Source organism: Osmia bicornis, chromosome 4 (assembly GCF_907164935.1).
Source record: "Osmia bicornis bicornis chromosome 4, iOsmBic2.1, whole genome shotgun sequence".
Taxonomy (NCBI): Eukaryota; Metazoa; Arthropoda; class Insecta; order Hymenoptera; family Megachilidae; genus Osmia; species Osmia bicornis.
This window is the reverse complement of record NC_060219.1, coordinates 6,229,205-6,255,718: the sequence shown is the minus strand read 5'-3', so window position 1 is coordinate 6,255,718 and position 26,514 is coordinate 6,229,205. Positions and strand designations below refer to the sequence as shown.

Here is a 26,514-nt window from a genome sequence, read left to right as displayed (position 1 = left end):
ACCTGATGAACTACTAAAAACGAGCTAGATTGTCGTGCCAACTTTAAGCCCGTAATTCCGCGATACTTGTATCCACGGAGAAGCAAAAATAAAATTTATAAAACGCAAATTTTTAGCCTACATCAAACATTTCCACTATTTTATCACTTTCCGCTAAATTCATTTTCGAAACGTAAAAAGTAATAAAAACGCTCGTAAAGTAGGTGAAGCGTGATTCTGCGTTCGACCAGGACGAATAATCGTGCTCGGTGGAGTGTCTCAGACCTTAGGTGAGAAAGTTTTGATTTACGACGTTCGGTTCGTCCGATACGGAAAGGGTGCCCGCGGTGTACCACCCCTAGGAGAAGTTTCTCAACGACCAAGAACGCTCTATTAGTACCATTCGTTATTTTCTTTCCTCTTCCGCGGGACCGTGCAAGAACGACGAAGAAACATCCGCAAGTTGGACCGGCAAGAAAGAGCGAGCCAGGATCCCAGAAGGATATCCGTTCGCGGTTCGAGAGACTCCGACGGTTTTTCCTCCTGGAAAACTGGTTATTGATACTGCAACGGGGAACTTGTTGGGAAAGTTTGCGTAGCCGGCGATGGAGCACCACTTCCGGTCTCCAACGTTACCATTCATAAAAACATATTCACTGGGAACCGATGTTAACAACCTCGCGCTCGTATCGTTTGTCATTATTGCCGACATCGCTCGGAACGATTTTAGAAAACTTGGCTCCGCCAGAGATGGGTCAATTTCGTCCTTTTTTTACAAATATAGAAATATTTGATTCGTTCGATCTTCGTAGACTTTGATTCGGCTACTTCGATCTGCTACGATGAAATCGAAGAATCGTGATTTTTACGGATAATATCTTAACTGGCTACAATTGATGCCCTGGAAATCTTGGCTGATCGCCCAACTTTGATCTCTCGTATCCAACTGGCCACGTAGTCAGAATTCTATTAGAGAGAAACGAATTGAAACAATTGGAAATATCGATCTTTTAATTTCTAATTTGCTTCCCCCGCACATTTGCCACGTCTCTGTGAATCCTTAATTACGAGAATTATTATATGGTTTATCGGTGAATTTTGGGTCAAGGATTTGCACGGGGAAATCGATGATTAAACTGGGACTTGTGGGAATAGGGATTACTGAAGAGTTTACTCGCAGCGAATATTATATGTTGCTACCCTTCTGTGCATTAATGTTTCAACCTTAATAACATGCCCTAAATATTCTCGATACCCAGATTACATGTGAATAAATGATACACATAACAAATGCATTAGTTAACGTTACAGCTAATTTGAACATTTTCCGAATGAATTTCAAATTATACGTAAAAGGTATTTGTTTCTGTTACAGTGTTTAAGTGCTAATGCAATGGATACATCAAGGAATCGAACGTGGCTGAGAAGAATGGCTTGTCTACTTTGGCTCGTCTTCCTATTCGTCGGAGTTTCGGCCGGAACATTGGAGAAACTGCACGAAGGTAAGTCTCTTCTATCATTTATTTCTTTTCGATTTTTTTAGGATGAAATAATGATTATACTGCGAATATTTAAGTAAATATATTTCGATACTGAACATTTTGTGAAAATTTTTTGACGTTCAGCTTTTAAAAGCCTCGATAATTTACAATAATTGTTTTGCTTCAATTCTCCATTGATCGTGTCAATTCCCAGTAAATCGCGCCTCGACTTGCTCCAACTCTCTTGAGACGCGCGAAAGCGTTAATGACTAGGAGATAGTGCTGAGAATACCATATGATTTAACCATATATTCGATCTGCATAACAAGGCGGCGACGTTGGCTGCCCCGGCCCCTCATGAATAAAGTCATTCGTATTTCGATATTAATCATGCCTCGCCACACGCGCCGTCCGAAACGATGAGTTTAGCTGTTCTCTCCCTTTCATCTTGCCTCCGTTTTCCTTCTCCGGTTCTCCACATTTTACGCGGCACTGTCAGTGTCCGATGTGTCTCTTTCGCGCCGTCTGCTCTGTTCTCTTCGCTTCCTAACTATTGGAAATTTCAGTCCCTCGTATTTATCGTCCCGTGGAAATGCTCAAACGGTAAACAATAGTCATTCTATCGACTACGATAGTGTAACCGTATGTTAGTCGTTTTATGTATTTCATCCAGGAGACGAGAGGTTCTATTTGAAAACGAGAATCCGCCAAACATTTTGTTACTTTCGAATCGATAGGCAGTCTGTTGTTTTTAACCCTTTAACTATCGAGTACTGTAAGCTTAAACGTTCTGTGTATACGAAATAAATAAGAATTAAATCAATAACATTTACCACTTTTTTAAAAATTTCATTGTTTTTCTCATTGTTTTATCACGTCATTACAATCTGATAATGTATGATGTGTAATTAGCAATATGCATTGATAACTTTTATTTAATTATGATTAAGATATATGCAGATATGCGTCCATAATTGGCACCGACAGTTTTCAACTGACACATATGTGCGACCATAGCAGTCAAAGGGTTAAGAATGCTCTCGATGAGGAGCTTGGGTAACCGAGTGCACAGTAATTAACGAACGATGACATTGTAAGTATTCAAAGTGGAACGTGGAACATATTCCACGAAAATAGTTTCATTTTTCCATCCACACCTTACATTATCGTTCGTGCCAAAACATGGATAACATTGATAGAACTGACCTAACTTTAAACGTCCCACACAATATTCACGTTTCCTCGAATCCATCCTAATTAACTCGGTCATCTAATTTCGCATATGTAGGTTTCACACGATTGAAGATAGAATCATGGTCAGTATGGTGGTTCCAAGAAAACCGAGTAAAGTAATCTCTCTGATGGCTATTACGGCAGATCAGGTGTATCAGATGTGTCGTTAGTAATTAGGAGCATTCTGGGAAATGGATGGTGGAACAGGAAGTTAGGGTACTCGCAGTTCGACCGATCTACGCTAGGAACGAAACGGTTTTATCGAGTTTTCCAAGGAATTATCTATCGCGGTCGCGGTAGATAGAGTATCTACGCCTTCCGGCCGATAGGTCTTCTCTCTCTTCCTTCCTGTCTCTTTGCTCTTCTTCTCTATCCCGAAGAAGAGCACAGCCGCTTCCCTCCTCCCCATGAAAGCCAGCAAGCTCCGTTGCAACTTCCGACTGAATAAGCATCACCTCACTTCCGTTTCCGACGATGTAGCCTTTGACGTAATACGTACATCGTCATCTCTCACTCGTTCTCTCTATTGCTCGATTGCTTCTCTACCTATCTACTTCCTTTTTGATACCTCCCTTTCTCTTCCTGTCTCCTCTGCATTTCTCTGTGGATCCAGCAACGCTGTTCTTCGTGGCGTTGCAACATCTTTGTGCGTTTTGTTTTCTTCCTACTTTTGTTTCCACGCCACTCATTCAATTTTTTTTTTTCTTTCTTTCAACTCGTTATTCCGATTAAGTGGACGAGCCTTTGGCTTTGTCAACCATAGTGAACACAGATTTTAAACTTCAAACTTTGTTATTACTTCGTTAATATTTATAGTTCGGAATATTTTATCTTGGCTACTTTGACTTTACGGCTGCGTTCAGCTGTGTCAGATTAACCGCTGACAATCGTGGCTTTGGTGATCTTTGTTATATCAAAGAAAGAGTTTGCTACTGTTTCGAGGGAAGATGTGAGGATCAAAAGAATCGAAACCTTAAAGAATTCAACTAGAATTTATATTATCATTTTGATTATATTAATTCAGTTGCAGAGGAGAATCTATTACAATTGCGACTTGAAAATAGAAATTCCATGTGACAAGATGAAACGTCTGTTACGTCTTACGCAGAATACAAATGCCACGCTCTTATTATCTGTTCTGTCAAAAACAAACTTCCCGCGGAAGGGTGTGCCGTCGTGTTATTAAAAGTTTCCGCGTCTCAGAGCTGAATCTCTTCTCTGTTTTCGATACTTACATCAAGCTCGTAACGTGATCACGTTACACCCGTTTCACTTTGAAAAGTATCATCTGGTTCTTCTACATTACAATTTGAAGTGTTGGTTTTGGGAAGCAGGGTGATAATAAAAATGAAAACAAAATATATATATGTTTAATTGAACGTTCTCTCTTTCGATGCTTTGAATTGACTGACTGGTAAAAACCAAAAATGAATGCCTGTTTGGTCCAGGAAAATGAAGAATAAACTATTTGACCCTCGGCATCTTCTTTGACTGCGAATGTGTTGTTGATATAAAATCATATTAATTTTTTCCCATATATCAATACGAAGCACAAATATTTTCAAAAATTAATTCATTCTTCTCCTGAAGATTGATTTGACACTGATAGAGTAAGTACACGTTAAATAATTTCTGTGCCAAAGGAGATAATCTCGACTCCTTTTCAACAGGCTCTCTAGATACGCGTCCAGCTATCTCTTTGTTTCTCTGTTGCGCGTGTTCGCCGATCCTGCTTCCGGTTTCCGTCAGACTTCCGCCTCGTGGCGGCCGTGAAAAATTGCCTTTCCTCTTCGCAGCTTTACCCGCTGAAGCGTTACGCCGTCTGATGACGCAAGCCACGATGAAATCTCGCTTCTTGCCGAACTCCATCGTTCCATTTCTCTTCTTTCCTCGAACCTCCGCGATCTTCCACCTTTGTTTTCCTATCTCCTGAACACGTGATCCTCGTTTCCGGTTCCCTACGACGGGCCATACTCTCATCATCGTCTTTGCGTTCATCTTTTTTCGATCCATCCTGCGTTACATACATCCTCTTCCACGAGAAAACGTCGACATCCATCATCCGAGGAAACCGAATCTCGGAGCTCGCCGAGGTATCCACCCTCTGACTCCATTTTGAACGATGCGACTACGGTTGACACGAGAGTAGAACGATTTATCAGATACAAGATACTTTAGATAAAGCGTTGAAGATAGAATTGATAGTAGAATTTAATTTCTAAAAAATTTTAAGTAACATTGATATTATATTAATTTCGTAAGGTAGGAAATAGCAAGTTTGAACTATCAAGTTTTTGAGATTTCTGGGTTAATTTGCACGATTACAAATTTTCTAATTTATTGTACTGATTTTTATTATGAGATATAGGACGTTGGTTAATTGAAAGTCGAGCGTTTGCAAGAAGGGAAGTGGAGAAGTGGTAAAACGAGGAGGAAACGTAATTTCGACAGGAGAATACGGATGGTCGCATAAATTTGATGAAACGCGCCACGCCGTAAAACCAAGTGCAGATTGTATGCGCAAATGCAAGATGCATGTCCGCGGGAGTCGTTTTTGCTACGAAGCAAGCCAACAAGCCGGGCATCCTCTTGCCAACATTGTCTTTCGCTTCTTATCGTACGCTCGTAAAGTGCGTACGCACTTGATAATAAAACGTAACGAAAGGCTCGAGCCTCGAATTATCGCAACAACGTGTTACGCGATGCATTCGTGGGAAACATTCAAAGAAATTCATGTTACTCTTAACCGGCTTACCATGATAATTCTTCCACTTCGATTAACTAATCTTTCAGTCATTGTTAACGCAATTTGTTTCTCATCTACGAATGAAAGAAATCAAATTTTCTCGCGTTTCGATTTGACAAATTAGAGGCCTGCTATTTTCTCCAGTCAAGTAACGTTATATGCAAGTTGCTGGTCCCTGTTGTTCCTGCTGATTGAAAATCGCTTTTGTCGTTAAGCCAAATCGTATTTCCAGATTGCCTCGTTACCTCGAGCTATTCTGGACACCTCGGACAACGCCTGCACGGGAACGAACCAGAAGGGATATCGGTTAAAGCCTGTATTGCAAAAGCCTCGTCCAATTATCAGCGTCTACGGGACTCAAAGCAGTCGCTCCTTTATTGTGTTTACTGATTGCTGACGACACTCCCGAAGGTAGCTTATGCGAAACCACTCAATATCCAAACAGCCAAATTTTAACTCCTCCCCTGTCCGTTGAGATACCGAGCTGAGTTGCTTGCATTAATACTGCAGCCAAGATTCGGTAGTTTACTACTAACGAACAAACATCCCCTGATATTCAATTAACCCTTTGCGGACGATCGACGCGTAGACGATATATATTGCATTATATTCTTGATACAAGACACAGCTACGAGTGTAGGCAGTAAAAATTTATAATGTGCTTTGAAGGATGAAATTATTACTTCTTTTACTTTAAATTAATAGTCTGACAGACGATCCCGAGACGAAGTGCCTTTTTCTCCCCTCTCCTGCAAAATATTTATTTTTGCATTTAGAGAAAAATGAACATAGTCTTTCCCGAATTTTTTCTCGGATCAAGCTTTTCCAGCCCCTTCGTCGTCCTCTTTCGATCACGTATCAACTAATTATGCATCAGGTTAACGGGTCAGCCGATAACTTTTCGATTTCCTTGCCCGAAAATAGCCGGTCATTGACGTAACGGGCAGAAACTTTTGAAATCGAGTATCGTAGCAAGAAAGGTGGAGGGAGGAAAAAATTTCTTGCAAACTGTTCGGTGGCTTGCGACGAAGACCGCGCGGGACGGTGAAGAATGGCGAAAGGTGAACAGAAGAGGGCGGAAAGTTGGGAAATTCGTTGAAGCGACGCCAAGTCCGACATAGTATACGGAGGGCAGAAAATGGCGGACAGAGTCACGTTTGTCTTACGGTTCTTGCCGGGTTTAGCGCCTCTCACCCCCCGTTGCCGGCGTTTGTTCTTTTGATTCTTTCCAGTCACTTCACCGCTATCGTCGTCCATCTACTCTGTTCGAAGTAACCCCTGGAATCTTTCTGGGAAAGTTTGGTTATTTAATTTCCTAGCCGCGGTCTGCCAATGGAATCGGTCCTGGCTCTTTCCGTCTCCCACTTTTCTCACCCCCCTTTTTTATCCTTACTAAGGGAACGTCCATTTTCTTCTCAGTCGAACCGAGACTTTTTTCTTGTCAACCATCTTTTATCGTTCTCCGCGGATGATTTTTCATCTTCATTCTTTGCGAACAAATTACATAGTAGCCTTTCAATTTCAGGAAAGAATAACTGTCGCTATTCTTCGTTATTTATTGCATTATTTCTCTAACAGCAAAACGAAAGGGAACCATTCAAATAACTTGAATCAGATCGCTTCTCGCGATTACCCCACGCAACGCATCGCGACACGGCTAGTTTTCCGAACTCCCCTTATTCGCGTCGATTCCTTTAAATGCTGGTTATCATGCAAACGACGATGTCGGGCAAAAAAGGCATCCCGTAAAATAGGTGCACGCGTGAATTTCGGGTGTCCTGGGTATCGGGTCGAACAGCTTCTTCACGATCCGCGGATAAAGATCTCTCTTTGCCCACTTTCAACAGAGTCGTCTGGCCGTTTCAGGCTGTTCCGTCCTGCCATTCAATAGTGGCGCGCTATCCAAACGAATCTTTCTCCCGTAAGGGTGCAAAAGGGGGTGAACGTTTCCAGCCGGATATTCGTTGTATATACACCGTCCTCGATGGGGCCACGATCTGCAACTACGATTCTCCGTCATGGTGGTTCGTGTACGTACACGTTCGTCGATCGTGTGCGCGGGCATACCAGCGTCGACGTATAATTCAGTTTTACCCTGAAACGACTCATTTATATGCGTTCGTTTGATTGAATCTCTCCCGCGTAGTCCTGGCTGCCTCTCTTCCTTTCTCCTTCTCCTTTCGTCTCGCTTTCTCCGCGCAGATTTCCACAAACCCTCCCCCTCTTTCACCCTCTGTTCGCCGTACACCCTCTCCGTCTCTCTTCTTTCCACCCTCGTCGACATCGACGCGGTTAGCTGTTTCAATTTCCCCTCGCCGCACAAAACTGAAAGGCGTGCCCGTCATCTGTCGTGTCCTCTCGCTACGCCTCCGCTTTCGTTTCCCTTCGTTTCCCACCGTCCGTTCGCGATCCGCATTTCCACCGTTCCCGACGAACGCGTCACGTCTATCCCCGTGTCACCGATATCGTCGCGGTCTTCGTTGATGCACGCAGACCCGTCCGATCGCGATTTGTTTGACGTCATTTTTTATTCGGTATTCAAAATAAAATTTACCCAACTCTGCTCGCCGGTATATCGATTCGTGCTTAGAGGTAATTCGGCGCACAATCCTGCGAAACGATCGTCTGGCACCAATAATGGCTAGTTCGTTCGCTGGAAGTCATTGCGGAACGACTTCAATTCCGTTTAACCTTTCTGTCAATATACGAAATTATTGATACAGCTTAATATCCGTATCAAATTTTACACCGTTTCTTAAAAATGTGGATGCTTCAATATTTTTAGCGAAATTTCGTAAATGTTTACGTACTTTGGTTAATTATTCCCCTATTTAAAACTTACAGACTTTGAAATGTAAATTTTACTGGCAAAGAAGAATGGGGGACGATTCAGCACCGATTTGGAGAAAAGTTAGTAGCCTTATTCCTTGTGTACATTATAACGTTCTGTACGCAGAATCGTCAACGTAGATGGGCGATTTAACGCAATTACCTGAACTACCGGGGTGGAAAGGCGTAAAACGCGACTGATTATTCGGCAGAAATCGAAAGGACGAAGGGTTTGGCTGGAGACAACCTCCTGGTAGATTCAGGATGTACGGCTAATGCAATTATATCTCCACCCTCTGCCTTTCGGCTCATGAATATCAACGTTTGATTTGTATAATGTCGAGTTATTGTTCCGGAATTGAAGTAGCACGGAAGGGAAGAGACGTTTTATCGAGTATCTCGGCTGAACTGATTTTCTTATCGAAATTGCGCCGCCTTAACCCATTAAGGCCCAAGTAGTGAAATAATGAGTTTTGCACATAAGATTTTTTACAATGTTACTTAAGAATGAGCAAAAGATTTATCAGAAATTTTATAAATGAACACAACATTGATTCTTAAAGATAAATAATTTGGAATTATTTAGAAAGCAATTATTTTGATCGAATTTCACTGCAAACTTGCTCGTGAGTTGTGCAAATTTTTTAATCTGAATATTCACTCGATGCTCGAATATTCGCCTCGTTACGTATATTTCTTTCTTTTTTTTTTCTCGAAGGGCTTTTTTTTCTTTTTATTCAATGAAGTTTCCAGACGAAACTATCCCGGCGAAGCGTTAATTGAACCGGAAGGAAGGTTTTTTTTTCATGCATATTTCGGTATAAATTATTCAATATCGGTGTCCTTAACAATATTACGAGGGACGCGGAGGAGAAGGAAGAAAAGTTTGAGAATCATTACCGTCCCTGTTCGTTTCACCGTAGCGCCTTCAATCAAGCTCCGTTGTCTAGACAATTAACCGGACGGTCGATGCAATTAAAAGCAATTGTTACGAGAGCATGTGTGTGTGCGCTCGCGATAGCGCGACTGGGAATTAATGTTCCCACATTAGAACAAACGGATCGTTCGCCAGACCGTAGATTTCAATAACCATTTTATCCATGAGAATTTATTTTTATTCGCCTCGGATCGCTTGCATCCGAGCAAATCAATTAATTAGCTATCACCGAGTTCATTTATTTTATTGCACTCTCTCGAAAACTCTATCGATCAGAGTATTTAAACCCTGAAACTTCCAAACGATTAATTCTTTCAACAAAATTTTCATTGAATCTCTATCCATTCGCTTAACCATTGAATAGCGAAGGGTCAATCGAGACCCAAAATTACAAAACGTATATAAAGGTAGACATTAACCTAAAGTTAAATGTATCATTTTTAAACAAAAACGATTCATATATTGGAAAAATAATTTTCAAAAGAACAGTGTCAAATTTAGAATTAAAATTGGGATTCTCTTTATGGTCCGTCGAGGATTAATATCAGAACCGAGAAACAACAGTGTACCTGTTTTCGTCAATTTCACGTCAAGATTTTACGTTTTCCATTTGTGACGATCGTAATTGACGTCTTTAAAGGGGGTCGAAAGGTCTCGGTTATCTTTTCGAGGTGCATGGATCCAGCTTGATGTCGCTAAATGCTTTTTAGTCCGTTTATTCCGGTTGCTTGCCGGCCGGTGGCTAATTACTTCGGTTAACTGGTCATGAAAAATGCACTACTGGCCGAATCCCTTGAAACGGAATGTATAATCAGGCCGGATTGGCGGTAACTGAGGAAGGGGTGCAGGAATATTCGGGCAGGGGCAGCTCGATCGTTTCGAACGGACATCACTGTAATCACTGGTAATGCAGATGGCGGTCGTTCGTCGATGGACGCATCGACAATCAGCTATATAATTAGAGACCTCGCCCACCAATTAAGCTGCATTCATTGGACGCGATCGTTACCCGCTGCTAAGCATATTGCCATGAAAAATGTACACGTCGTTGCTAAACGTTGCTTAACACGGTCGTTGACGCGATTATCGATCCAGCTGATCCAATGAAAAATGACGAGCCGTCGGACCCCTAAGAGTACCTACGTTCACGCGATCATTATCGCGGAGAATAAAAAATGAAACGGAAAAGGACACCCAGTTGTTGATAATAATTCAACCTAGGAAATCTTCAACCAGTCACGCGTGGCTTTCGTTTCCCCTTTGGCTTAATTTTGTCCTAACATTTTGAAACAATTGAAATTTTATCGATTTAGCTATCGCATTCAGAATCACGTCAGAGGATAATTAATGAATAAATGATTAATGTTTGTTTCATTTCCTTTTCTATTTTCCAAATTATGCTGATTAATTTATAAAAATTTTAATGATTTTATTACATAATTCAGATATAGCTGTTAATGTTTTTCCTTTTTAAAGAATGACGTCCTTTCTAGGACAAGGATGTAATTACTTTAATGTCAATTTAGCAGACGAGACGGTCATAATAAATGAGAATGGAGGACAATTCAGATTTAAATACGTCTACTAACCTCATACGAGCGTCATGAAATAAAATTTTCATATATCACAGTCGATAACGTTTAAATGTTAGCAGTCGAGAATAAAAGTTTAATATCCATCAATTTTCCAAACGGAAATCTGAAACGTAGACGTTTAAAAGAAAATGGATTATAAAGTCCGACTTATGGAAGATTAAGAAGTCTAAATCTGCATACTCCTAGACTTCGTGTTATAAGATCATAAACACCATGATCGTGATACGAGTTACCACAGGTGGAAGTAGAAAAATATTCTCATTTCGTTCAATTGATGTTTGAATCAGTGAAATTTCTCTTTAACACGTTAAGTGTTAATATTAAAAAGACTCTTGATTGAATTGTAAACAGTGAAGATAAAATTCTTTTATTGTTATAATAAAATTAGCAATACAGAAAATCACAAGGTTTCAAATTAACTGTTCCTTATTTGGAACACGGCAATCAGAATTCGTCCAGTAGGTAATCTCGTTCAGGAGTTGCGAGAAAACTCTCTTTGCAGATTCGTGGCTGCCTGAAATCGCGGTCATTTCCATGCTTGTTGTCGAGACGAAGATTCCCTCTCGTTTTCCTTATCGGGAACGATTCTCGTGCTCCGCCTTGCCCGATTGCACTGTATTGCACCCCCTGTATTCTTCTTTTTCCATTCTGTAAAGAACAATCACACGGCGGATCGGTGCTCGATACCTGCTGCCCGTTGGCCCAATTTCATAGCAATCGATCTTCGCTTTGAACAACAGCTCGGATTCCTTTTCAACGTCGTTACAAAACGACCGCGATTCGGTTGAACGATCGTGATGCTTCATCTTGCTGTCTGATATTCCGCTCGTGAAAGAGAAAGTACGCTCGTTCTTTGCGCTCGGATGAGCTACGTGTTTTACGAGAAACGTAAGGCCAACCATTATGTAACTTTTGATTTTTCAGCTAGCTGTATTGTAAAACGTGATTCCTCCAACTTGGCCTGATCGACGCGAAGATGAAAGATGTATATACTTTTTAACATCCTTCCATTATACGTTTCATTTTCTGAAGACGAATCGTGAAAGCTGCTCCGAGTTTATAATGAATAGGGTATTCGATTTGAGAAACAGCGAAATTGCTTTTGCGTCCGGCGAACCACCTCTTCGGATGTTAAATCTCTGAAAAATCTAGATAAATGATGAAATACGAAAGAATATCTACCTGTACAAGTTATACTAGAATATATATATAACAACAATGACCCAGCGAATACTAAAAAAAGAACCCATCAGCGCAACTATACAGGCTTCGTTTTATCGAACACTGTCGCGTGATCCATCTCTGTTAGCCATCTTGGTCTCGCTTCATGCCACCTTACCGTCCATGGGACTCGTCCAGAATCCAAGGAAATTCCCTTCACGGTCTTATTCCTTTGGTCGTCTAATATTTTTATTATTATCTCTGGACGTCTATCGCGTCGATATGAAGGATGTATCGGCAGCTGTTACCCGTAAGAGCGCGCACGCGTGCAAGCTGTCCCTCAACCAAGCTGACAGAGAGACTAGGTTAACGTACACCTTCCATGACGGAGAGAATTTAATACGGGCGGGTGACCGTAAAGCCCCGATTTCGCTAGGCGTGAGGGAAGGTAGTCCAGGTGTCGATATAATCGAGAGGCTTGCTTGTCATCAAAGTGCCCCTGTGGTTCTCCTAGCCCGACGACGATAGCGGCTAACAACGGCGACAGCGGCGAAGCTGGCGGCCCTCGTTAACGCAAAAACGCGAGAGATGATGGATGGATGCTAAATTGCATTAATTAAATCCACCGTGACACCCTAGCCCCGGCAGCCTTGCTTGATACCACTCGGAGGCAACCGCTCGGGCTCTGCTGCTTGTCTGTGATCGAGGCGTGAGCCGTTTAACGGGGTGTAGATCACTTTGATGATTACACCCTGTACAGACCGCTCCCTAAACCCCCCTTTCTCTGCCACCGCCGACCTCCCTTCCGTTCCTTCCTGCCTCGTCTTCGGTTCACCTCAACCTCGACGAAGAGTTAACCATCTCCTCCAGCCACGGACATGTCCCTCCGCCTCTGTCGAAGCTTCGTTGCATCTTCGAAGACGTCTTAACTATCAAAGTCCTTCGAAACGGATTAAGCCGCAACGCGATACCGCTGGCGAGAGTACTCGAAAAACGACCCCCGGGCCTTTTGTCGTTATCGAATGAGGACCTACTCGTCGCCGATCGACTCCGAACCTTGGCACAATTTCGCGCGCCTCTATTCACTGGCTTTTCCCTTTGATCCTGATTCGTTTAGCGGCTCGAACCATCGATGCTCGCTCGCGTTCCTCTATATTGCAAAGTAATTTTCTTCTTGCCCGCGAATCGACCGGCTGTTGTCGATTGACTGTTCGAGGGTTTTAAATACTTTGGGGGTTCGTGCCAACCGGCAGTGTTGAAACGATTATTCAGGGATGAAATTTATTTTTTCCCTGTCTATTCGGGAGTGAATGTGAACTGCCCAGGTGGTCATACCGTTTGAAAAGCTTAAATTTAGAATTTTTATTTGTCAATCTGTTGTCCATTTCCAAGCAACGTGTTACGAGTATGTACCAGGAACACGAAACGAGATCATCCTTTCGGTGTACCTTTTGGAAATTACGTCCCTTCCCTTTGATGTTCTAATTTGATCCATGTCTACGTAGAAAGAAACGAGGCTAAGTGGATTTCGCCGAATGAAAGAACACCGGCACGAAGCTCGCGTGGCCGAGTTAAGACATTAGCAGGAGCCTGTGGCGTGGAATCGCTGGATCCTGCTCTTCGACTTCTTGAACGAGACGATGAGATCCCGATGCTGTTGTGTACCATGTGTTTCGGAGGAGAGATAAGTGAGGGTTAGACAGGCTGGATATTGGGTATAATTTAGTGGGCTGGGGCCTCGACAGTGTTTCTACGCGGCAAAAAGAAGGTAAAGAGACGGACGGTTGCAGTGAAAAGGGTTGTTTTGTAGGGTGTGAGTCTCTATTATTGTGGGATAATTCATTATTCTTCGAATGTAGAATCGTTTTGATTTAATTACAGTGAAAATTCTAATGTAATCCACTTGATACATGGATCGAGGTTAAGTAGAAATTTCAACAATTACAATTAATTGTCGCAATTGAACCTGCTAATGACATGAATTTCATTTCTCAAATAACATTCAAAGACTGACGTGAAATAAAAATACAGTTGATATTTCATCTATACGACGCGTTACAAGGTCTAGCGATTAAAAGGGGATGAATTTGACTGAATGTAATTGTTGAATTTCCTTCAGTACACGATTTCTCTCCTTTTTTCAACTCTCTGAATGGACTGTTTTGTTCAGTTTGGCCAAGAGATCCGTCTCGCTCGTCTCCGATGAATTATTTTCATTTCTGTTGAGAAATATTACGCCTGGGACGAAGAAGCCGGTGAATGAGATTAGAGTGGCACGGAGATACGTTCCGGCGTTTCGGAAGGGAACGCGCAAATGCGTTTTAAAACGAGCGGAAAAAGCGAACATCTCTGACGGTGACGGCATACGAAACACCGAAGAAAACTTTGCCCCTTTTTCTTTCTCTCACGTGTCCCATCTCTCTCTCTCCTGTCTCTTCTCTTTACACGCTGGATTTTGTTGATCTTCATGCCGACAAATATTTTTGATTCGTAGATAGGTAAAAAGGGGACCGTCGATTCGCGCCTCGGGCGTGACGAAGCGTGGAAGCTTCAAAGGCGCGAAGTAGCTCCGCGGAATAAGAGGATAACGTGGACTGAATTTGACATTCTTGAATATTTAATATCTCGCAAAAGCCCTCTTACGCTTTTTTCTTCTTTTATCATAGTCAACGTGTTTGTTCCTGTTGCAATGAAATTAACGGAGAAGCAGGTCGTGTCCGAAATAACAGCGGAAGATTGATCGTCTGCGATTGATCTTGTCGTCGTATGTAAGAAATCGTTTAATACCGTCGAATTTTATGGTCTCGCGGCTCTCAAAGAATCGTAAAACTAGAACGGAAAGGGGATATGGAAATAAACGGAAAAATATTACCACTGAAAGTACGGAGGCAGAACGATTTTATTTGAACGCGATTATACGAAGACACGATTAACTTTTTTTCACTCCTGTTCGCCTGACAAATTCAATCTTTCTACGAATTGAAAATTTGTTTTAAGATGCTTCCTCTTCTGTTAACGTACGTTAACTTTGTTGTTTATGAATTCTTGTTAATAATTCTTTTATGATATTCTTGACACGAAGGACAAAATCCTATTAGTTGCGTTTCACACTTCTATAAATCAAGTACGGTACATTTAACAGCGATTTCACTTCGCGAGAACTTATCCGCCCCTACCCAATTGTATGTTTGCGTCTTGCACGCTGGTCCATTCAGACTTCCGCCGCTGCATAAGTCAGAACTTCCATGGGAACTTTGTGAAATTTAACCAGACTGCGAGGAAATTCACGAAACCCCCATCAACTACGTCGCGAAACACTGTCCTGCGATAAATGTTGCTGGAAGGCCATCCAATTTAACACTTTTGGTGATACTCTAACAACAAGCGAACGATACTCTATAACTTTTTAATAGCACGTCGTAAAAGTGCGAGTATTACAATTATATGGCTAACACGAATAAATTAATTGATACGAAGTTTGCCAGTGGGCAGAGTTGCTGTTATAAAAGTTTCAAATACAAGCAACCTGTCCATTTCTTTCCATTTCTAAACAAGCTACCCTCTTTTTAATACTTACGAAAACAAACTTTTTCCTCCGGTGTGTCGTTCGTAGTTGAATAAATTCTTCGACGTACTTTCCTGTTTTACATTTCTACATCATCTATTTACAATAGAATTAATTTTTTTACTTCAACTCGTGGAAATACGCAAAGTTACCAACTCGGCGAATAAGTTGCTTCGAACGACGCGTAACAATTTCTTTGCTGCATTTCTTTTTTTATTTGAAATTTATTAACCCGCGGACATTGCACGCGAAGACGCGATTTTCACGGTTCGCTCGCATCTCGTGCTATATCACAGAACGCATTTACAAACGTTTCACGGTTTTTCCAACGATTTGCCGCTCACTTCGCAAGGGGTTGAACGTTCAGAGCTCACGTAGGAGGGCTAGTAAGAAACGACAAAGAAGCTGGTCACAGGAAAGGAGAGACTCATGCAATTCTAAACTATTTCAATGAAATGGGGATAGCGAATGGTGGATTTGTTGGTCGTGAGAACCGGCTGACTCCTCGTTCGTACCGAAAAGAGCAGAGAGTTAAGGAAAACCACGTTTCTGAAAGGAGTTTGCTCTCTTCCTTTGTTCTAAAATTCTTACGACTTCCCTTAGCTTCTTCCCATCCCCCTTTCCTCTCGGCAGAGACAACAAAGGAAGTGGCCTGTATCGTGACGATGGTAATGGTCGTGCGAGTGACGGTCGGACGATACGAAATTGTCTCCTCTTTCGCGTTAGACACTTTGTAGGTAGCGAAGCGTACCGGATATGCCTTGCAAACTCTCTTTGCCCGTCGGCTGAGCGTCTTGGCTCAGCTAACTTGGAGGGTTTTTGCATTAGCATATCGACTTATTCATACAATCCGCTTCGGTTCTTGTGCCGCGGACGAACGCGCTCCTCCAGGCTATACGGGGCCGTCGATGATGGCGGCGTTGATGGCGTGCCACGCTTTTTCAGGGGCTTTGAATTTCGCCTTTCGACCCTCCGGGGAATACGTTACGACGTGTTTCGATACATTGATTTCGTTAAACTCGAGTGCTGACTGCTGCGTACTCGAAACGGCCTCGATAATGCCATAAACCTCTCGACGGAAAATATAGATTCGCCTTGACGGAGATGCTTCGTGGAATCGGATGGAAGAAAAATTTATGGATCGATAAACGGTAATATCAGTGTCAATGAAACGTAATTTTTATCGAAGATCAAATTTAATTGCGAATAGCTAAGAGTTTTCTGTAAGCTCTCTTTTATCCGCGCAATTAGAGCCAGACAATTCATCGATGGAATTAAAGTAATTCTTCGTCTAATAGATTCAGTCGCATGAATTTTGCTTCGCTTAATTGGGGCCGGTGATATTTGAACGATTAAGTTCACTGCAATTTCCGTGAGATTACGGTGGAGCCTTCTTGATTCGCAAGAACAGTGGGCGATTCGTTAATTTATTGCACACAGGATCGTCCTACTTAGCCGACTCTTAAACTTCCCAACGTTTTATTTAAGTTTCCGAAACTACCTCATGAGGGGCTGTGTATTCTAGCCAGTTAATTGTAATATTTCCGATAATTAAACGAGTCCTTGTTATTCCTGCCAAAGTTCCCTCACCGTAGAAATCTTTGGTTACGTTTAGAAACTCCGAAGATACGGCAGGAGATAAATTTAGAAGATGGCAGATAAGAAATGTGTCCAAATATACCAAAAGAAAAAACGAAATTTGTGAATTCATTTGTCATTAGAGGAAGGAAAAGAAAAAAAGAAGGTAACATTGAACATTGAAAAAAAAATCCGTATCAGAGGGTGGATAATGGAGTTCCACGGGGTTAAGTCCTAAGGGGAACTCCATAATTCAAGTCCTTGCTGCGAGAGTGCCGCGAAGTCCAACTCTGAGAAAGCGTTCTGTCGGTGTCCATATTGGCCCGGCGTAGTCGAAAATTTTTCATACGAGCCATAAAAAGCGCCCCCGGGGCGAGGGTTAAGAGAAATATCAGGGGTGACGGTTCCTCGGTCGTTCGAATCGGTGGTGGACAACGGGTAACTCGGATTGGAAGGAACTGGCGCGGATCATACAGTCGCGGCGAGCACGAGCAGCGTTCTACGAGCGGCGCCGAGGTTTGCCGAGGCTGACCGAGCGCCTCTGAACGCGGCAACTTGGCTACGAGGGTACAGTCGTGCCGCGGCCTCCATAGAGGGAGGTTTATGCAACCCGTGTTGCTGCTAGCGCTCCATTTCTATCGCGAGACGCGTGTTCAGTCGACTTTCAAACGAGACCATGTTGTGACCTTCGTTCAATCATCCTTCCTTTAACGATCCAACGCCACGGGATTAAAAGAAATACCTGATATTTATCGAACAAGTAAAATCGCGAGAGGATCGTGGGTCGCGCAACAGATGTGACGCCGCGAGACACGTTCTTTATATTTAGTTGCCCACGATTTCCTCGGTTGTTCCTTCGTAAAGCACACACATACACACACGCTGTATGTGTATACGTGTACACGTTCGTCGGTTCAACGATCGACCGCGACTGTGTACTCCGACAGTGACGTAATATGGCGCGAACGAAAGTGTACCAGGGACGTCAGTGACATAGAGTTTTACCTCGATAGGAATTGTTGAATTTTTAAACGTTCGCCCCATAGATAAGAGCCTTGAACAACTATCCACGGTGTCTCGTTCCTATTTGCGTCCTTCCGCGGAGCTATTCTTTGTTCCCCCACAGTGACTCGTAGTGGCTCGTGTGTAAAAGCAAGTGCAGGAAAGAAGGAAAAGCAACGTGAATCGTATTTACCGACATATCCGGTCCTTTTTAATCGACCCTCTACCTGCGGAACTTAAGGACATCAGGTAGTGACGCGTCGAGCGTGGAGCAGGGAAGAGAAGCGCAGGAAGAATTCCTTTGTCCTCGAAGGTTCAGCCTGGAAGAAGGCGGACGCGGAGAACGGAGCAGCGAAGAGAAGGGATAGAAGGAAGCAGCACAGCACGCGGTCGAGTTTCTACCTCGTCCAGCCGTGTTATACCTGGCCGAGTGTAAGATCGAGATAAAGAGAGACGAGAAGTTAGCCGCGAAGAAGACGGACGAAGAAAACGAGCCTCGTGGCATCGGTGAACGTCCGTCAGCGAGTTGCCAACGCCATAGGGCAACAACCAAGCCGTGAATACAGCGTGCCGTGTCGTTAACCAAGGTCAGATCGGGCCACGTTTCACACGCTGGCTTCAGCTGCATCTACGAACGATCCGCGGAAGAAATTTTCAAACCGTTACCATCCACGTGCGCGTTATGCTCGTTGATTAACAACGGCTGTCCAATTCGCATTCAGTTATTGCCCGAGTGTTTCGTATTTCGTGATTGAGGATGCCACGAGCAAGATTACCGGATGCCATGTTGCTGCTTGTCAGAGCAGCTGTTCTCGCAGCTGTCTTGGGACAGTTCCTGGGACCCAGCCATGCAAGCAGACCCGCCGGTGCTCATCCTGGCCACGCGTACTTCGAGCAACCTTGCTGCGGACGATCCCACCTCAGGCATCACAAAGGTTAGAAATCCGCCATTTTATGCGCTAGCGAAAAAAAGCTAAGTCCTACACTTAAATTATACAAACTCCAGAATTTCACGCTTTCTTAGCTACAGGTAGATTTTTACTATGTCATTTTTACGGTATATGTATTTCGTACCGTTTTTATCTGTAAGGGAAAGGAGCTTTGTGTAACGTAGATAACGTGCTCGAGGAAACGCGACAATGTTTGCATGTACTAAGTGTTTCTCATTGTTTGACCGATAAGTCGACCGATGCGTAGGTTCTATCTTAGGCAAACGCTGAGCGAGCATTTTGTGTTCTATTTAGTTTCAACACTGTTTTGATTCAGGAGGGACGGGTCTTGAAGGTTGTTTATGGCGTCTTGTAGCTCGCAACAAGCGTGAAACGAAGTAAAGTTGTAAAACGGAATATGACTGACGCGAACCATGAATTTTTGAACGAAGTTTTAAGGTACGGAAGTAACTAAACATTTATCGACCGCTTGACAAGCTGGTTGGCTATGAATTTTTTGAATACGCTAACTTTTCTCGAGTAAGGCAGCTTCTGGCAGTATTAAAAAATATATATTCTCATGTAAATATCAGGAGTTGCACACCCCGAATTTCTCGGAAAAAACACACCCCTTCGTGGCATACGGTTCGCCAACTTTCTGGCATTTCGTGTTGTCCGGTTTCTCCGTCCGGAAACTAGAAAAGTCCCTAGGAACCTTATGTCGCGAAGACTAAAGGTTAACCGAATCTCCCCAGCGGTTTGCTGTTGGAGTTTTCGCGTGGTACGCGCGTTAAAAGAAAAAAGAAAAACACTTTTCACCGCCACGGCGTACACACCGAGGGTGGGATTAAAGGGTCGTCGGTTTTTCTTGTCGAGGATCGATGGGGTGGGTGGTTTAGGAGAAGGGTGATAGTGACCGTGCTCTCGGTGCGTTCTCTTTTTCGCGGTAAATCATTTAGGAGGACACACGGTACGAAAGGGACGTAAAAACGACGTAGCCCGGTACCGAAAAGCCCGTTAGCATACATCACCAATATTATCTTGGGGAGGGTGCTGCCACACGATATTACCGGGGCTTAGAACGCCGGGACTGACTTCATTATGTGCCATGGGGAGAGAGAACCGTCGAATGGAATGTGGAATGGTTGGTTGGTCGGCCAGCCGGCTGCTTGGCTGGCTGGTTGGTTGGTTGGCTGGCAGAGAGGCAACCGAACAACCATCCCAGCGAAACCATCCACCTCTCTCTTACTCTCTGCTTGTGTGCATAAATTGTGTGTGAAAAGTGCGTGTTTAGAGGAGTTGCGTGTACGTCTGGACTGCTCGAGTGTACCAAAAACTATGGGGTAGAGGGTGGTGAACAGGAAAGGGAGAGAAAGGTATCCAGAGACGGGAAACGATGGTCAACGAGGCTTTTCGCGAGAAAATTTTTCCATCGCCCATGGGAGACAGCCGAGGCGCGCGAAATTCACGGTACCGTTTTTTGTTTGCCGTTTTACGTTTTCTTTGGTCGCGCGAACGTAATTTTAATTGCGCGGTTGTCCGCCTTGTTATGCGAATTTGCTCGCCACTTTTTCCTCTCGTCCCGTGTGAAATTGCTGATGGAACAACGGGGAAAGGAGAGGCAACTTTACACAGGGAACACGAGTTTCTCGTTTCTCGTCCACCTAGCACGACGAACGAAAATTCTGTTCGTTCTCTTTCGTTCGGTATCGTTGCCGGTGGTCTTCGTTCGCGGGGTGGTTTGTTTCGTCAGCGATCGAAGAAAATGAACGTCAGGTTTCTCGTTACGATGACGCTGAATTTCTTCTTCGATGATCCTCTAATCTGGCGTCGAACGTACCTATATTTGGAGTATGATGTTACACACTGCTTAGCGGTGTAACTGAAGATAGGTAAATACCGTGGAACTGCTGTATTGCAGCGCACGCGTTATTGTAACGCGAGCTCCACGATAACGAGCCTTTGCATACTGATTTTCGTCTCGAAATCGATATCGATAAACGCGGTAGAGACGATCGGGGCCCTTATCGACCCGTTATTTTGCACTGTAGTCTTCTATTTCCTCGGCTATTAATTACAATACAATAGTTGATAAGCTTTACACTTAAAATTGCAAACATCTTTAAATTGGACTGCGAAAAGTGTGATTTGAAGATATGTTTACAAAAAACAACAATTTATTTACACAGTTCCATTTTTTTACAATTGATGTATCTGATAGTATATTTAAAAAAATAAAAAAAAGGGGCGAAAAAATTGGTACGCGATAGAGTTGTACAAATCGCTTGACGTTGCTAGATATTCTGATTTTAATTAACGAAAAATTGAAGTGCGTTGCGAAACCGCAGGTCACAGAATCTCTGTGTATGTACCAACTATCAAACACAACGTTAATTCAATCTGTACTTGCGGCTGCGACTGTACGCCACGATGCGATCATGAATCGTAAGCCCGTGCTATCGAGTCGCTGGTAACTAACAGAACGGATATTAATTTCGACGAGCTTCTCAAACTGATCCATTGATCCAATTTGTACGCACATTTGACATCTAACGTGTTCTGGACGTTCGTACACGTAAGTAGCGCAATGAAATTTACGTGAAACGTTACACGTCCGCTTATATTTCATTTTAGTTAATGCCGCTTCCGTAAAGTGCTTCTGATTTTCGTTTCAATTCGTTTATTTAGAAACGTTACATGTTATTTTTTATTACATTGATTATTTCTCATATTGTATTTAGAATATTGATAAATAGATCAGAGACATTTTGAAATAAATGTTTGAACTGATTTAATTATATTAGAAATAACCCTTTGGAGATGGAGCATTCTTAATTTACAGGGAGGATAATTAATTTGAAGTAAAAGAAGTAATAATTCTATCTTTCAAAGCATATGTTATAAATTTTTATTACTGTCTACAGTTATAATTGTGTTTTGTTTCGAGAATGTACTGCAATATATACATAATTATAAATTACTATCGCAATTATAGGTTAAAAGGGGTTAAAAGATTATAACACGTTTCGCATCATTGATCGAAAACTTCCACTTGACGTTAAAAAACTGTCAGATCATTACGTCCTATACTACTTGCAGAGTCTGACCACACAAAGCGACCATTGTCGTAAAATACAGTGTTCCCTTCATATAATCTACCAATTCATTACTTTTTTTTTTTAATGAACAAACTTATATAAATTGTATCTACGCATAGAAATTAGTATTTAAAAAAAACTTGACATTCACCACTGCGGCTTTTACCTCCCCGTATTATTCTTCGATCGTTCCGCGCGGTAAAGATCCTTTACTAGTTTAGCAAACTGCCGTAATTTGTTAGCAAGCAAGGCAAAGTTGCCTGCAACCGGGTGAACTAACGTCGTTTCCGAAAATAGCCTCGTCGGCGATCGAGCGGTTCTCGCTCGAACAGCACCGAACTTCGTAGAATTTTCATAATCGGCAATCGTTCCATTTAACGAACCGTGTCGCGAAGTTTGCCGAAATTTTTCTAAACTGAAAACTGACCCTGAGTTCGATAATTGCTTCGGCGCGAGAGAGGTTCCGACGCGGTTCTTGGATCCTCGAGCCGTTACCGTTCTTTCGCGCAAGATTTGCCTCGATCGTTGAATTACCCCGCGTAAATCCTTAATTCGAGCGGAAACTTGAAGAGTTCGTCGGGATTGGTTTTTTTTTTTTTTTTAATCCGCATAGAAAGCCACGAACGATGTTCGCGCGAGTAGCCAGACAGGTAGAGAAGATCGACAGACAGGTCGATCTTCAGTATCGGCGAGTTTCCCTTTGGTCGCCAAACGTCCTAAAGATTCTCAAGATTAAAAGCTAGCCCGCCGACTTGTCCTGTCTGTCTCTCTTCGACTGACAACCCTCTCGAACGCGTTGCGAAGACCGAGCGACTGGCTAATGAAGGATGATAGCCAGGGTCTCATCCGGCACGCGGGTATTCGAAGCCGCGCGTTCCTGCGGTCTTGGCCGACCCTTCATGAATGCCGAGACATTGACTTTGCTCGACGAGCTACCGAACTTGGACCTTAGCTTCTCGAAGCTTTTGCACGGGCCGTTCGGTCGGCCCGTGGTCGAATTATCCCCTTTGATAACATCTCGCGGTACCTCCTTCAGGATGTTTCGTTGAAAGAGTTACCGGTTTGCCGGGTCTCGACGGGCTTATTCATTCGTGAAATCATTAGCCAACTTTTCCTACCCGGCTCGTCTCCGTGAAAGAAGATTTTTCGACGAACAGCGCCGCGTAAAAAGCGTCGAGGATGGGAGTCAGGCTGGATCGACGCGTTTCTTTTGGGTATTAGTCGCGTGCCACGTTGACTCGGTGCTTTTTGTATCGGTCGCGGCGCGAGTTCTCTTCTTGCAACTTCTCCAGTCTCGCGTTGAAACCCGGAAAAGGGAAGGAAAAAGCTAACGCGCTGCAAGAACTGGCAAAAGGCGAGTGAAAAGATCGCCGGAAGGGAGAATGAAGTCTGAGAGAGTGGAACGGAAAAGGCGACCGAGAAGGCGCAACAAAACGGCGTCTCTCCGCTGGTCTGGAACCCATAGATCCTGGGGAAAAGTCGTAAGTCTGTTTTAAGATGGCGACGCCGGTCTGGCGATATTATTGCCTCGACGTGATAAAACTTTTGGATTAATTGACGTTTATTTTGCGCTGTTTGGAGACGATAAATATTGATAGGGCGAGCAGGTTTCTTTCGAACATTCTCTTCCTCCTAAACATCTTTTATCACCCGAAAGTCTTTTTCTTTTATTTATTTCTCGGAGTCAGCTTCGTTTCCCAGTAATTTATTAATTTCGTACAACATGCAAAACTGATTCATTTAAAATTAAATCAATGGTATAAAATAAGAAAGCACAATCATTCGGCCGCTCTGTATTAACAGAAAAGCCTTCGATTTAAATGAAACTAATACATACCCCGCAGCAAACTCTTCGTATTCGAGCCGGGGTTACAATTAAAAAATAATTCCCCCTAATTAACACTCTGCCTGGCCAAAGAGCGAAATAGGAGTTTTAATTAACACGGAGAAACAGCAGCATCAAGGAACGGAAAGTAAAGGGGGTGGGGTTGGCGCGTAGAATTAAACGGGCAATTGTTTCGGAGCTCTAGGAGCCGAAGCGGCGTAGAACAACGACAGCTTACAGGACGAAATCCAGAAAGAGCAGCTTTACCTGCATTACCTTGCATCTTTTTCTTATTTTCTTATTTTCACGGGGATCCGCTCGCGATGTAAGCTCGGCCGGCGTTCGGTGCTCGAAACGCGGAAAAATAAAAAAGCTGAAGTAGCAAAAGCTCGGCGACAAGGTGAGAAAGAGAGGAGGGAATAGCGCTAGGCTTGTCTGATATTCCAACGACGGGATTACAACCATCCTCGGGAGTGCTTTCCTTTTCTTTTCCCTCTGCTCTATCCCTCCTGTCGTTTCTCTTTTCCCGTTGCTCCTGCCACGCTGGAAAACACTTTGTAGCCGGCGGTGTAAACGTGCGAAAGTGCCCTTGCAACTCGACGAGAGGAAACGATTCCGAGAGCCGAGACACCCGGGCGATATTCTGGTCGACGATAAAAAGGATAATGAGGATATAATGCGGCGCGAGCGTTGTTCCGGATGTTTAGGCGGAACGCGCGTTATCGCGTCCACCTGGTGCTTTAAGGTCGTCCCGTAATGAGCGTGCATAAAAAAGAGGAGCATCAGATTGCGTAACCCGTTTACCGTGGAAACCATTTGTGGAAGAGCAGCATCCTGCCAACGGACTGGAAGCCGTTAGGAATTTTAATTTCATTTAATAACCATGAAGGGAATAACCCATTTGTACATCAGTATAACATTCACGATTATGTAATGATTTCGATGAGCTTGACATATCGACGGTTCCTATTTATGTAATGTTATTTCAGGAGAAAGTTTAATGGAAATCCGTTTCAGAAATAATTCTATTTCTAAGTGCCTTTAGTGTGGCGCTATTTCAACATTGGATACAATGTAATTCTATTTAAAATTAGGGATTGATATAAATCCATTACAGCAAAATTTCAATAAAATTCTAATTTGGCATCGAATTCTGTATAATTATCTTGGAATAGCGGTCTATAAAATTGTATGTCAGTAGTAAATTTAATATAATTCAGATCAAATTTAGATCTGATTTAGAATAATTTCAAATCTCAATCCAAGTTCAAATTTTATTGAATTATATTAATGGCTTATTTTAAATAAAGTTATCTTACACGCATTTTTAAATAGCGTAAAATACTTCTCTGAAATAGGATTAAATAAATATAAGTCGCTGATATGTCCTGAGTGATGGTTGAATTAATACCTTAACGTTTCTAATTCTATTTGATTAAAAGGTCCGAGCAAAATTAGCAATTACGTAATCCCCTAAGTTGCATCATTTACCTGTGCTGTAAAAGTATGTTTTCAATCAAGTACATGTGTTTTTTCATCGAACACCCTGGCGCAGCAAATGGAATATAATTACACGCATTTACCGTATCGGATTTCATTCCGTTCAATTAGCTGCATTAAAGTATTAACAGAGATAAAGCATGGACGTTCCTCTCGGCGGATTTCGAGGGTGTTCGAAACAGTTTGTATATCGCAGCCGCGGAATGGGGTTAACGTAAAACTAGTTTCTCCCTGAAGACACCGGTTGCAAGTTCGCTCGATTGAGGGTGGGTTACGCTGAAATAATAACGCTGCCGGAGCGTTATTTTCTTTCGCGGGGAAAAATCTCTTGCCTTAAGTCTTAGGTTTATAACAGTCGTTGGCCGCGTCGCGTTGTAAACTAGCCGGTATTACATTGCTTCGCGCCTTACGATACGAGTGTGCTTCAACTGTACTCTCCAACTTTCTTGTTCGCGCCTGGCTTAACGAGATTCCCGCTTTTGGGACAAGCGTACGCACGCACGATGATATTCTCCTTCAATCGAAACTTTCCTCCAAGAATCTTGGAGCCTTGGAAAACTTTGTAAATTGCGCCGATTCAATCTTGTACGCGCGTTATTTATGATTCGAAGGATAATTCGAGTGCGATTACTATCAGTAAAAAATTAATAAATTCAAAGAAAAGTAATTTAGCATATTTTCGCACATTTAGAACCTTCTGATTATCCATTTGTCAAAAGCAAAGATAGAGATAAGCTGAGGCGCTTTCAATAACCGAAAGACATTCAATTTTCTCTTATCAGAAAATTTACCCTCGCAGCCAAATCATCAACACCATTAATATCAAAGTATCTCGAGAATGCAGTCAATCAACCGGCACACGTATCTGTCCTCGTACCCTCGAAATTCTATAAAATCCTTTCACGTGTTCGAAATTATCTCCTACTCTCTTTTACCCATCGACAGTCGATATCGGTTAGTCGTAGGAATCTTAGATCTCCCTGTTCGCCCTATACCGCGACCCGTTAATATAAGAGAGAGGTAAAATTGAATCTTGCTTTATCTCGAGCTTGGATA

At 42.8% G+C, this 26,514-nt stretch overlaps 1 protein-coding gene across 5 annotated transcripts in view; it reads left to right on the top strand.

Moving 5' to 3' along the window:
• The window catches only part of LOC114879656 (semaphorin-2A), a 364,739-nt gene that overhangs the window by 186,699 nt on the left and 151,526 nt on the right, over positions 1–26,514 (top strand). For 4 of the 5 annotated variants that reach the window (XM_046285367.1, XM_046285366.1, XM_046285368.1 and 1 more), the window contains one exon: positions 1,355–1,481. In XM_046285367.1, coding sequence (XP_046141323.1) covers positions 1,355–1,481 — 127 coding nt within the window. Of the gene's footprint in view, positions 1–1,354; positions 1,482–17,690; positions 19,042–26,514 lie in introns of those variants that run through there. The other variant, XM_029194790.2, reaches the window with a different exon arrangement.